General features: G+C 40.9%; 1 protein-coding gene across 20 annotated transcripts in view; it reads left to right on the forward strand.

Annotated features, from left to right (window-relative positions):
* Dlg1 (discs large MAGUK scaffold protein 1) overlaps positions 1-8,200 on the forward strand; it is a 195,451-nt gene extending 187,251 nt beyond the window's left edge. For all 20 annotated transcript variants that reach the window (XM_051191287.1, XM_051191289.1, XM_051191290.1 and 17 more), the window contains 2 exons: positions 3,172-3,263; positions 6,522-8,200. In XM_051191287.1, the coding sequence (XP_051047244.1) occupies positions 3,172-3,263; positions 6,522-6,628 (199 nt within the window). In that variant the 3' untranslated portion in view covers positions 6,629-8,200. The remainder of the gene's footprint in view (positions 1-3,171; positions 3,264-6,521) is intronic.
* Positions 8,201-12,865: the final 4,665 nt, after the last annotated feature.

Consider the following 12,865-nt stretch of genomic DNA (forward strand, 5'->3'; position numbering starts at 1 on the left):
TTCCAGGTCTAATCATCGCTATCAGAAACCAAATAAAACTTACCTTTGAGGATGCTGTACTTGAGTTCTAGAGCACTGGTGATGATGCTCTGTATTGGATCTGAATACTCAGTGTACAGCTTTGTGACACTTTGTCAAGCTGTACATGTAAGATACTACACTTCCCTGTTTTTAAAGCCACAATTCAGAAAATGTTAACAGGAAAAGAACAAAAAGAAAGACAATCTTTTTTTTTTTTTTTTAATTTATTTATTTATTGTATCTAGAGTGTTCTGCTTGAGTGTCTGCAGGTCAGAAGAGGGCACCAGATCTTATTACAGATGGTTGGGAGCCACCATGTGGTTGCTTGGAATTGAACTCAGGACTTTTGGAAGAGCAGGCAGTCCCTTTAACTGCTGAGCCATCTCTCCAGCCCCAAGAAAGACAATCTTACCTCGTCTTAGACCTAATAAAATATAATAACCAAGCAGAGCTTATTCCTAGCATGTAAATTCATCAGGGCACTAACAGTCCAGAGTAGAGCACTTGTCCAGCATAAACAAAGGGGCGGGGGCAACATAGTAAATGGGCTGGACCAAAGATCTCTGAATAGTGATGGATTGCAAAGTAATCTGTCACCCCCACATATACAGTGGTTCCACTAGCAGATTCTATCTGTTCGACCTGTTTTGGAACTTTGAAATCTTTTGAAGCAAAGAGCTTCCTGGAGTTGATATAAAAGGTTAATTTCAGCTCTCAGCATGGCTTCAGCTCTCCATTCTTTTTAGTCCCATAGCAAGCAGCCATGCATGCATTTCTTCAGCAGTCTGCACACAGTTTGTAGGAGCAAAGGACACAACAAAGGCCCTGCCTTCCATGGATAAGGAACCATCATACTAGCTAGTTGCTATTTCTGACTTAGAAGTATAGTAAGCCATCCCCTGGTTATAAAGTAATTTTCAAAGATTTTTAGCCCCCCCCCATGCCTTTCCTGCCCCCTACCTCCTTGACTTTATATTTTTTTTTTATTTTGGTAGCCAGCCCAGAACATTTGAAAGTAGTCAAATGTGTGGATAGAATTTAGAGATATATTGTAGTGACCATGGAAAGGAACAGTCTCAGAAAATACCTGAGAAAAATCTTCAGTTTATATCAGACTGCCTCAGCACAGAAACACTTTACAACAATTAATAATTAAATTTTAAATAAAACAGCAAAAATTAGCTCCAGACTTACCGACTCATAAGATTCAAATATAAATTTAAATAAAAACAAAGTATACAAAGAAATAGCAAAGAATGATATTTTGAGGGAAAAGATAAAATAAATACCTGGAGACAGACCAGATGTCAGACTTAGTACAGACTGTAAAATTACTTGACTGCAATTCATTGATTTAAATATAACATTAAGTGTGACATTCTCAGGGATATGTGTCCAGTACTCATACTCACCTGTGCTCACCTCTATTGTCCCCTGCTTCATCCCCACAGTGTCCTTTCTGCCCTTATGTCATGATATTTATAATTCCTTAAAGATGCATAAAAAAAGACAAGGTCAAAGGCAAGAGGGCTACATCTGAGCAACTTGGAAATATCAGTAAGAGAAAACTTGAAGTTCTGGGGACTAGCGATTGCTACCCCTGTAAGTACATGGACTACTCTTGGAGAGAACCCAACCTGGGTTCCCAGGACCCACCTTAGGCAGTTTACAACCGCCTGTAACTCCAGCTCTAGGGGATCCAAAGTCCTCTTTGGCCTTCACAGACACTGCACTCATACTCAAAAAGATACACACATAATTGAAAATAAAAGGTTTATCAAGTCTGAGAAACAAAAAGAAAAACATTAAAGAAATGTTAGCAATAAACTGGGGACCCCCATTGAATAGACCAACATACATTATGATTCCCAAAATAGGAGCAGGGGATAAAGAGTTTATTTGAAGAAACTTAAAAGTCATGAATATAAATATCCAAGATGTTGAATAAAGTCCAAGCATAAGAAATGGAGGTGCCTTGAGAGGTACCTTAAAGTCAGACTATTGGAAGACAGTGTTGCACACAGCGTAAAAAATGACTCATCACACCAAGAGATCTTTGCAGTAAGATTATCTGCAGAATTCCTGTCAGAAACTTTGGAAGGCAGTGAGACAGTGCATTAAAAACATGCAAAGATTAAAGCCTGTCAATCAAGAATCCTATACTCAGCAAGAATGAGGGGAGGAACTCATGATACAACCCAGCAAGGGGAGGAGCTCTCTGTATCAGATCCCTAAAACCCATGTGAAGGTGAGGAGAGAAACTACCACAAAGTTGTCCGCACCTCCACATGGGTGCCATGGTGTATATACCCAGGTACCATATCATGCAAGATAATAAAATTCTTTTTAATTAAGATGTTCTCAGATAAACAAAAGCACAAGTTCATCACTATTGTACCTACCCTACAAGAAATGTTCAGAGAAGCTAGGTTGAAAGGACACTATGCGGTAGCCACACAAAATGTCGTGCCTAATGCTGAGATAGCAAATTCCTCTCACCAGTGTTCCCATCACCCAGCTGCAAGAAGACTTACAGTTTATGATTGGAGTACTACTTCTGTCTACACACCCTCAGGTTATTTTGAAATAAGTGCCATATGTATCATTTCATATATTTGAAAAGTAATTGCTGAAATAAAAGCATCTCCACTGTGACTGTGGCATGTCATGTAGTCAGATACCCTTATGTGTTTGCAGTTTTTTTCCTCTAGCCAAGTTCTAACTAAGGTTTACTCATGATGGATGATTAAACTTTTAATGTATAGTCTTCCTCCTTTTTTTCTTTCTCATTCCACTATATTTTAATCGGCAAAGAAACTGGGTCATTTCACAGTGTTTCCTCAAACTATATTTTCTGTTTGTGCTGTGTATTGTATTCATTTACAGTCTGTGGGTTGAACTATAGGTCTGTGAGTCTTGTTTTCATATTAAGTGCACAGTGAGAATTGTCAGAGATGAATGCATTGTTTGCTGTGAGCTAGTATAGTAAGTGCTGTGACCCTGTTCTCACTGTGTAAGCCAGGCAGCAGGCCTAGGGACTGCATGAGAGCAGAGTTAAACTTCCCATTATTTTATGCCTATGTCTTCTTTCATCATTTTTCAAAGAGTATTACAATATGGTAATCACAATTTCTAAATTTGTTTGCATAGGGAAATGAATAAGCGCCTAACAGAAGAACAAGCCAGAAGAACATTTGAGAGAGCCATGAAACTGGAGCAGGAATTCACTGAACATTTCACAGGTTTGAACCATGTGTGGCAGTGCCCTTTATGACGCAGAGAATTTTGCTCTAACTAGTCCTATAGTTTTCAAAATAAACCATAACATCTGTGGGGTGTGTCCCATGGGAAACTCAAAAGTTAGTCTAGCTGGTAATGAGGAAAGTTCAAATGCAGTGTTCTTACAGTTATGTATACAGGAATAATTCACTATTGAGCAAAGGAAAATAGAGGGTTTGGTTTTTTTTTGGGGGGGGGGGTTTGGTTTTTTTGTGTGTTTTTTTTTTTACTACTTCTCTGAAGCCTCTGCCTTTTCTATTACCCTTTGTAAATTTTGATCCGTTCTCCCCAAGCTTACCTGAGATAGCACTTACAGATTTCAGGGGTATCCAGGGTGTACAGTGTAATATTATATACTTTGTGATTTACTTAACTGCAGTCATGGTAGTACATGTTAACTGTACTTCCTGATGTGTGTGTGGTTACGTATGTTGGTGAGATCACTTGAGATCTACTTTTGTTAATTGAATCATCCTGCTGTGCATTAGATAACCAAAAATTGTCTTTTGAGGGCCTTGGTTTTTTCTGGTGCTGCGACCTTGCACAGCTAGGCAAGCACTGCCACTGAACTGTGCCCTAACACCACATTTCCTCCTGAAAACAGAAGTTTATGTCCTTTTATCAACTTCTTGTTCTATCCCCTCCCCCAATGTGTAGGACCCACCACTTTACTCCCTATGCCTGTGAATCAGATTAGATTCCATAGGTAAATGAGGCCATGTGGGATCTATGTTGTGTGTCTAGTTTATTTAGCTTAATGTCTTGTATATTCACTCATGTTGTCAAAAAATGACAGGATCCCTTTTTTTTTTTTAATGGCTGAATAATATCCTCTTATATATTTAGATACCCCGCATTTTCTTTGTTGACAAACATCTAGGTGGTTTTCATTATTTTGTCTGTTGTGAATATTGAGGTTACCAAAGAATTGCAGATGGTTCTTTGATGTACTGATATCTTTCCTTTGAATATACACCCAGAAATAAGATGTTCGATAGTGTGTTTTAGTATTTTTTCTGCTACTATAGCAGTATACTGCAGACTGGGTATAAGCTAGAATTTTTTAGCTGACAGTTGGAAGGACTGGGAATTCCAAAGTGAATGGGATGGCAGTTTGTGGGTGCCATCTTACTATATGACCTACAGAAGGGCAGCAAGCACACAGGCTACAAGAGAACTAGAGGAGACTGAATAACAGCCCACTCTGATAGCAATTAGCCTATTGCTGTATTAACAGCTTACACTTGTCTAGAAAAGATAGAATCTAGCTGGGTTGTCCAAGGTGGCCTTTGAACTCCTAGACTCAAGTGACCCTTCCACATTTGCTACCTGGCCTGACCTCATTTAAACCAATGATGACATGCGTTCCAGTAAGAGCTCTGATACTATAAACCATGTACTGAAGAGAGAAGGCTCTATTTTGTTTTTTACTTCCAGACTTAGAAATGGTAAGAATAGTAGCGTAAGAACAACTGATGCCCTTTATCCATATTTTCCAAATGGTACCATTTTATCTCTAAAAATCTGAGTAAGTTACAAATAGATGTCCTTTACTTCTGAATATGTCAGTGCTTAAAAAAATAAAAGGGTATTTGGGTGATTGCTTCTATCCCTCATATAGTGAGAATGCTGTTAATCATACTGAGGAAATTTAACATTGATAATCTCACCTTTTAATATAGATATTAGCATATATTAACAGTTGTGAGAATAAAATAAATCATTCAGGAGCACATACTACATTGAGCTGTCACACATAATTGGTCTACTTTAATCTACAACCATCCATCATAACCGTGTCATTCTTTAAGAATGGAATCTCCTTAGATGTGGGCTGGGAGTTGGCAGGCATTTCAAGGTAGTAACACTGATCTCTGAACAGTGTGCTTGGCATGCCATTCTAGACTGCTCCTAGTGGTGTTTGTTTCTGGCTGGGGTATTTGTGGTCCTGACCTCTAGATTTTCCAACCCAGGGAGCAACCTGACTTAACCAATGAGCAAAGCTTGTTTCCCAACGCAATAATTCCTCAGCAGCTGTCACTGTGGACCTGCCCTGTGGAGCCCTGTGAGCTAGTCAAGATGAAACTGGTGTTTGCCAATGTCTGTGTCTTTGCACATGTTAAAGGATACCTCTGTGTAGCTCAGAACACAAACTTTTATCACAAAACTGATACTCATAAACATTATAAAAACTTTGATTTCTCACGCATTCTTAACTACTTAGACGTTCCTCCTTGTGGTAAACTGAACCTCATTACCTAATGTCTCCATTTGGCATTTTATGCCAGATGTCTCAGGCCATAGGAAACTAAATATTGTGTTTTCCTTGTGCCTGCTCACACTTGGTGCTAGCCCATGTGGGCCTCACATTTACAGACCTGCCAGAGCCTCCTGACTGCTGGTTAGTCTCTGTGAGCCACCTGCCTCACTCTGTACTGAGTTCTTTTTAGTTTTATTAACTAACCTTTGAGTCTTGCAGACTATAGGCTCCAAGTATCCAAATCATTAGTTGTTAGTAATTGCTACCTTTTTTTGTTGTTGTCATAGTTGCGGTTTTTGAGACAGGATTTAGTTGTGGTAGCCCCTGCTGACCTACAATTTATAATCCCCATGACACATGCCTGTGTTACCATTTTTCATTCACACATTTCTTAACGTTGATTTTAATGATTCCTAACTACTAAGACCCAGCTTATGCACATCGGTCCTCTACTGAGTACCTGGCACAATTCAAACTCCAGCAGAGTGCACAGTCCATAGTCAGCTGTCTTTCCTGACACCCTACTCGGCTACCAGCAAATAAGTAGCTGTGCTTGCCTCCTGTAGTTCCCACAAGTTGTGGAAATAAATGCTTTGTATTAAGATAATAAAACTAATGCCTGCAGGGCATAAATCAGAGATAGAGCATATGGTTAGCCTTGCAAGGCCCTGGGTTCAGACCCTAGCACCATCAGATGAATGAGTGAGCTAATACAAGCTCAGATGATCAGCAGCTGAACAATAAATAACAGGTAAAAACAGAATGGCCATGCCTCATTTTTAGTCATTTTTGTGTATATTGTACATATAATAAGATTAGCTAAATGACCATTTGCCAAACAGGTAGGACATCCTTGTGTACAACTGCTTCCAAGGTTTGCCGTTTCCCATTTCACCAGTAATATTTGTTGATGGCTAAGAATGACAACTAATGGGCACTTATTGACTTTCTGTCATTACAGCTATTGTGCAGGGAGACACACTGGAGGACATTTACAACCAAGTGAAGCAGGTCATAGAAGAACAGTCTGGCCCTTATATTTGGGTCCCAGCAAAAGAAAAGTTATGAAGACTGGCTTTTCTGTCTCTTCCCGCCGTCTCATTTCCCTGCCCTGTCCTGGAGTCCGTCTTCAGAGCTCCCTCACACTGACGCAGATCCCTCATGGTCGGCAGCTGTGCCCATTTTTGACATCTAGTGTCTCCTTCATGTTGCATCATCTGTATTATTCTGTGTTACTATTGGTTTCTGGCCATTTTTCAGAACTGAAGATGAATGGCCTGACCAGCTATCAAGGGTTTGGGGAGATGCAAAATTGTAAAATTCCTTAATGTTTAAGGGAAAGTTAACTTTAAGAGATTTTCAGAAAAGCTTTATATACATTCTTTTCCAATTTCAGTACAAATGGAAGAAAGGTGGTTTTAATCAGTGACTCGGTGGACCTTGAGCAGCAATGCACGCTTAACTCTTAATAGCATGGTTTGGCCAGTGTATTGGTTCTCAAGTTCTTTCCTCGGTGACTTCTGGTATTAAAGTAATTGTTTCATTAAAGACAAATAAGAAAAATAAGGGTTTATCTCAAAATTAATGTCTGAGTTAACTCATAATTTCAGGAGGACTATTTGTTGTTCATGAGAGGTCTTCGTTGTGTGAGCCCTCCCCGTACACTTCTGGCAGTAGCAGCATTGATTGCTCCTAGTCAACTCATGCAGCCTGGTTTTAGTGCCTCTCGGGTGTTGTCCACACACTTTCTGATGATGGCTCTGTTGAGGTGCTGGAGGCTCACCTTCACAGACAACTGCAGACAAGAAAGTTCCTGTGGTGATGTGGTAATCATGGCAGTGGGAAGATGTCCAGTTCATAGCCTGAAATTTTACTGTATGCTTAGGGAGGGGGGCAGATTTTAATGACTATTTTACCCACAATAACTGCCTATTTTGTTATAATAAAATATATATAAATATATATAAAACTTTCTTTAACTAAACTCTGTAACTATGGGAATTATTTTCTTTACATAGTTGCCCACACATATATATATATTTAAAATATATTTTTCTTTTGCCACCTACTTCTAACTTTTTGTTTGGTTTTTAAATTAAATATTAATTGATGAGACTTATCTTCCGTAATCATGTGAACTGAAAGCAAGTGAATGGTGGTGGTGAGGGAAAACCTCTAGGGAAACTAGATTGCAAGTAGACGTGTGAGCATGTTCTCCTCTTTCCTACACAAGTTCCAGAAGGTTCCTATGTTTTCTGTCGGTGTTGTGTTCTTGTCATGAAGTTTGACTTAGGTCCTCCACCTTCCCTTTTAGTTCTGTTCCATTAGTGGAAAAACAGAGTCCAGTTTGGAGACTTCCCCAGACACTTCATCTCATGTGCTGCATTGTACTACAGCTGCACAGGTCTTTACAGCTTCAGAGAGAAGCCGAATGCCTTCAGAAGTCAGACTCTCTAGTCCATTATTAATACTGTTTGCCTTCCTATTGCTCTTTGGAATTGTTTACTCAATATGTGGTTTTTTTGGCAACTTAGTTAAAATTTCTTAAATGAGTACTGGTTTGTAAAGAATTACCACCGTTATCCATTCCACTTATGAGAAAGAGGAGAACAGCTAATAAACTCTGTTGTAAAATCCATATGTCAAATGTGTGTGTCTTGAATTTTGGAGGTTTTTCCTTTTTTTTTTTTTTTTTTTTTTTTTTAATAACTTGGCGGTTTATCGGACTGACTCATCACCTTACATAACAAGTTAAGTTTAAAGACAGGAGGCAAATGTGTAGTCCATACACTACATACAGCAGACTTTTGCCAAACATAAACAGTTGGGAAGAAGAGTGAAAGATGTTGAAAGCTCCAAACACCACCTTACAACAAGTGATCTCAGCATAAGCTGTTTGAAGTGTGCATGCAGCAAGTGGCCACATACTGATGAACAGGAAGAAATCTTAAAGGAATGTCATTCATGTTCTGAAAATTATATTTGGTTTCTTTCCAGATGTCTGCTGAATAGAATTGATGGTCAAGTAGCTTGGTACTCCTGAGACCCTGGGGAGCAGGTGCCAATATGGTAGAGTTTCACATGATTTTCCTAGCCTATAAATGAATAGTAATAGTAAACAAGCAGCAGACTGGGAAAGGGTACCAGATGGGAATGAGGGCTGGAATGAGATCCCTGGATCAAAAGGCTAGCTCTGGGTCCACCAGAGACCCTGCCTTGGCAGGAGAGTGTTAAAAGAAGATTGCCAACACAACTGCCAGTAATTCCAGTTCCTGGAGATCTGACAACCCTCACAGACACATATGCAGGCAAAACACCAATACACAAAAGACTTATTTTTACAGAGTCACACCATGGCTGCCATGAAATGAAAGCACTTTAAATATGACCGAGTCAATCATTTTCTTTTCCCATTTCCTGTCTTAATATCAGAGGAAAGGATTAACCCACAGTATAGGAACATCTGTGGGTACCCAAGTCACAAGAAAATGATGCTGCATTTGTATATAATTCATGCAGAGCTTCCCAAATACTCAGGTTGTCTGGGTCACTCAGCATTTAGCTCTGATCCCTGTTTTGGTATCTGCAAGGGTTCTGGAGCTAATTCCCAAACATGCCAAAAGATGGCTATGGTCAGAATAACAAACTTAAAAATGAACCATCCCACTAGTAAACCATGGAGAGACAGAAGTCTGGTGTGGTGGTGGTGGTGGTTTTTTCAGAAAGTCTGATTTGTTTTGTTTTTTTTTTTAAACTCCAAATGGTTATAGCTTGCTTTCTATAAAAATTAGCTATTTTTATAGAAATATTTCTTTGAGTAGTAACCCCATGAATTTTTATTATTCCACTATATGATTTATAGAAATATGAGTCAATGACCATATGTTTAAGGGTTTGTTTGTTTGCTTGTTTTTGTTTTTTCGAGACAGGATATCTCTATTGCTTTGGAGCTTGTTCTGGAACTCACTCTGCAGACCAGGCTGGCCTCTGCCTCCTGAGTACTAGGCGTGTGCTACCAATACCCAGCTTAAGGGTTTTTTCAACATCTGGCTCTATATACTAATCTGAAAGTGCAGTTTGTAGGTGGCACATGCAAACAGCTGACTCCTCCTCGTGTGACATCTCATACCTTTTGTTATTTATCCATTAGGTTGACTCTGGACCAACCCTTAGGAATCTTGGTACAGCACAGACATCTGCCTCACACAGAATGGTCAGTGGTGGTTTGTTTGAACAATTTGTACTGATGGGTGAATTTTATAAAAACGATAAGGTATATGAACAGGAATACCAGACATATTACCTTGTATAATTAATGTACAATCATCTCTTAATGTTAACAGTTTCATGGAAGTCAGCCAGCACATGAACAGTTCCATGAGAAAGTTGCTAATGAGTGCACAATGAGAACTTTCTCTAGGGAAGATGAGTGATCTACTCTGTCTTAAGCATGTCTAAAATTAGGCTTGCCTACCTCCCAGATGGAGCAGCTACAGCGTGCATGAACGCTCCATATGTCCCACAGTGTGAGACTCTACAAAAAGACTTTCTAAATCTTGGCAGTCGTTTAATCAAAAATACCTACTTCCCGGTGGTATTTAAGACTAGAAGAGACAGTTTTCTGAGGATAGCTCCATTTCTCTGAACGTTGAGTGCTTGGTCCAGGTCCACAGGACACTACCTGCTCAGCTCTTCTCTCCCTGTGGCTAACAGTAGCTGTATCTGAGGATGCTTTTTCAGTCACCAAACATCACACTTCTTACTGAAGTCACTCTGGTCCAGGTGTTCTTAGCTCCCAGGCAGTTGTTGCAATGGCCCTTTAAATCATCAGGGGTTCATAGCCCATGCCCTGATCCAGCTGCTACCAGATGACCTCTCTGGAGTTCATCATGAACTCAGTGACCTCTGTTAGGCCCCAGGCCACACTGATCCATTTGCCTGTATGGTCCCTAGGACGGAGTATGTGTGCTCTGAATCGGGCACCTGTTACCTCCTTGGCCATGCCTTTCCTGTATACGCTGCTGAACCTGTCACAGCTGTCCTGCAAACCTCCACCTCTCACACTTCACCTCCCCAGCAAAGCCTTTCATCATAGCTGATCCTAAAGACTTCCCGGTGACAGCCTTTGCCTCTGCACTCCACAGCCCTCATTTAACATTGTGATTTGGTGCCTCTTCTCCCTTCTTGGGGCTTTTATCCCAAGTGTCTAGGGTAGGGAGTCAGTACCTCCCAGTCCCCACCTCCATGGTCCTTGTGACTGGCTGAAATGGCCTCTGTAACTTTGTGTAACTTCAGGTTGGGAGGAGGGTGGGAGAGGCCACAGGATAAAAAGGTCTGCCTGTAAATCTCAAAGTCACCCTGTTTTGTTTATTTTGTTTTTTAATCTTGCTGGTATAATAATCTCTTCCTGAACTTGCTTTGTGATTTGATCTTCCTTGTGGGTAGATGTCTTCATCCTTCGGCTGATGCCTTCTGGGAAGAAACAGGATGTGAAAATCTCAGGGCAGGCCACTTACAGTCTTCTGAACTCCCTTTGTGCTCATACTGAAACAATATTTTTCAGTAAAATTGATGATTCCTTAGTGGCTTTAAAACTTAACCAAAATGTTTTAACCTTTATAATCCTACAAATTGAAAATGTGGATTTATAGTAAAATTTTCAGTAATAAAAAATAGTAAAGTGGCCCAAGATTATAAAGGAATTTTCTTTTTTAGTCTATATGAGTATGATAAGTGGACACAGGTGGGACTTGCCAAAGCACTTGGATATCAGAGGACAGCACTATGACCTGTGGTCTCCATTCTTTCCTCCATCTTTACATGGGTCCTAGGGATCACATGCAGGTCATTGGGGCTGCACGGCAGCTGCTATAACCACTGAGCCATCACTGCCCCAGTGACTTCTTTGTGGGATTGAGCCTGTTGAGCCCCTTCCCATCTATGTAACTGACTGCACCCGTAATAGACACCTGAGGTGAATAAGTGACAGACTTACGTGTCAGTGTTCACAGATGTGCAGCTCCTGACCCAGTCAGATGGACCAGTTACTTCAAAGTCAGGGGTGCAGTGGGATGGCGGGAAAGTAAGAACAGGGGTGGGGACAGGGACCCTACAGTCCCCTTCAGGGATATACCTCTGTGGCCTCCGTCTCACTAGGACTCCCCGGAGCACCATCCTTTCCCCAGGTGGCTTCCTCTGGAGAACCCTGTCTACAGCTGCTGCACTGAGCACCCCGGAGGCTTCTCCACTCACCCCTCCCTTTTCTTTGCATCCTTCGGGTGGATGCAGGAGAATATTTGTACTCTAGCTGGGCGGACAAAGATCGTGCTCTCCTTGGAGGAGATTATGTCCCACCTTTCCCTTTGTGTTTAGCAAGTGATGCTGCAATTTTTTGAATATTGTATGTTGCTGTGTTCCATATATGTTCTCAGACATTGGGAACGGTGGTAGATAAGATGCCACCGTCCTTGAGCTGATGAGATGAGTCCGTGGGTAAAGGCACTTGCTGCCTGAGCGCAGTCTCTAAAGGTATCATACAGAAAGCAAACTGCTTAAAGAGGTAAGATTGAAAGCCCATTTGGGCAGTGGCGCACACCTTTGATCCCAGTGCTTGGAAGACAGAGGTGGGCAGATCTCTGTGAGTTCAAAGCTAGCCTGGTCTACAGAGTGAGATCCAAGACAGCCAGGCTACAAAGAAACCCTGTCTCTGGAAGAAAAAATAAATAAAACCAGTATACTTTAAATTGGTCAACCTGGATCAGAATTCGGGGAGTCTAATGCCCTGTGGTCCATTGTCAGCATTTTGAAAATACTACAACACTACAATTTTGGAAAAGGTTTCCAGTCCAATTCCAGGTGCACCATGAAGCTTAAGGTGACTTCTTTACAAAATACATGTAACCGTGAGGGAGGTTCTGTAGCTAACAGACTTAGAATCTAGTGTGGTCTCTGACCACAGCATAGAGGTCAGCAGGCCATAAAGTACTTGTGACATCTCCCCTAAGGATGGGTAACGGTCTAGGGAGGGAAGAGTCTGGGATAATTATCCTGGAAACCTGGGTGAGGTCTGCCTCCATAGTAAAAGGTCACCAGGTCATTAATAAAATTCACTCTCAGCTTACTGGATGGAAGGCAAATATTTGATTTTTATCTCCTTGTTGAAGAAACACCCCTGAATGGTGTGTGAATAGCATTCCTGGTTCTCCGTGTGCTTCTCTGACTACAAAGACCTCTGTCCCCAGCAGTTGCCAAGCCTAATGACTTGAGTGTGGTCCCTGGAGTCCACATGTTGGAAGGGGAAAACCA

This window comes from Phodopus roborovskii, unplaced genomic scaffold (assembly GCF_943737965.1).
Source record: "Phodopus roborovskii unplaced genomic scaffold, PHOROB, whole genome shotgun sequence".
In the NCBI taxonomy this organism is placed as follows: Eukaryota; Metazoa; Chordata; class Mammalia; order Rodentia; family Cricetidae; genus Phodopus; species Phodopus roborovskii.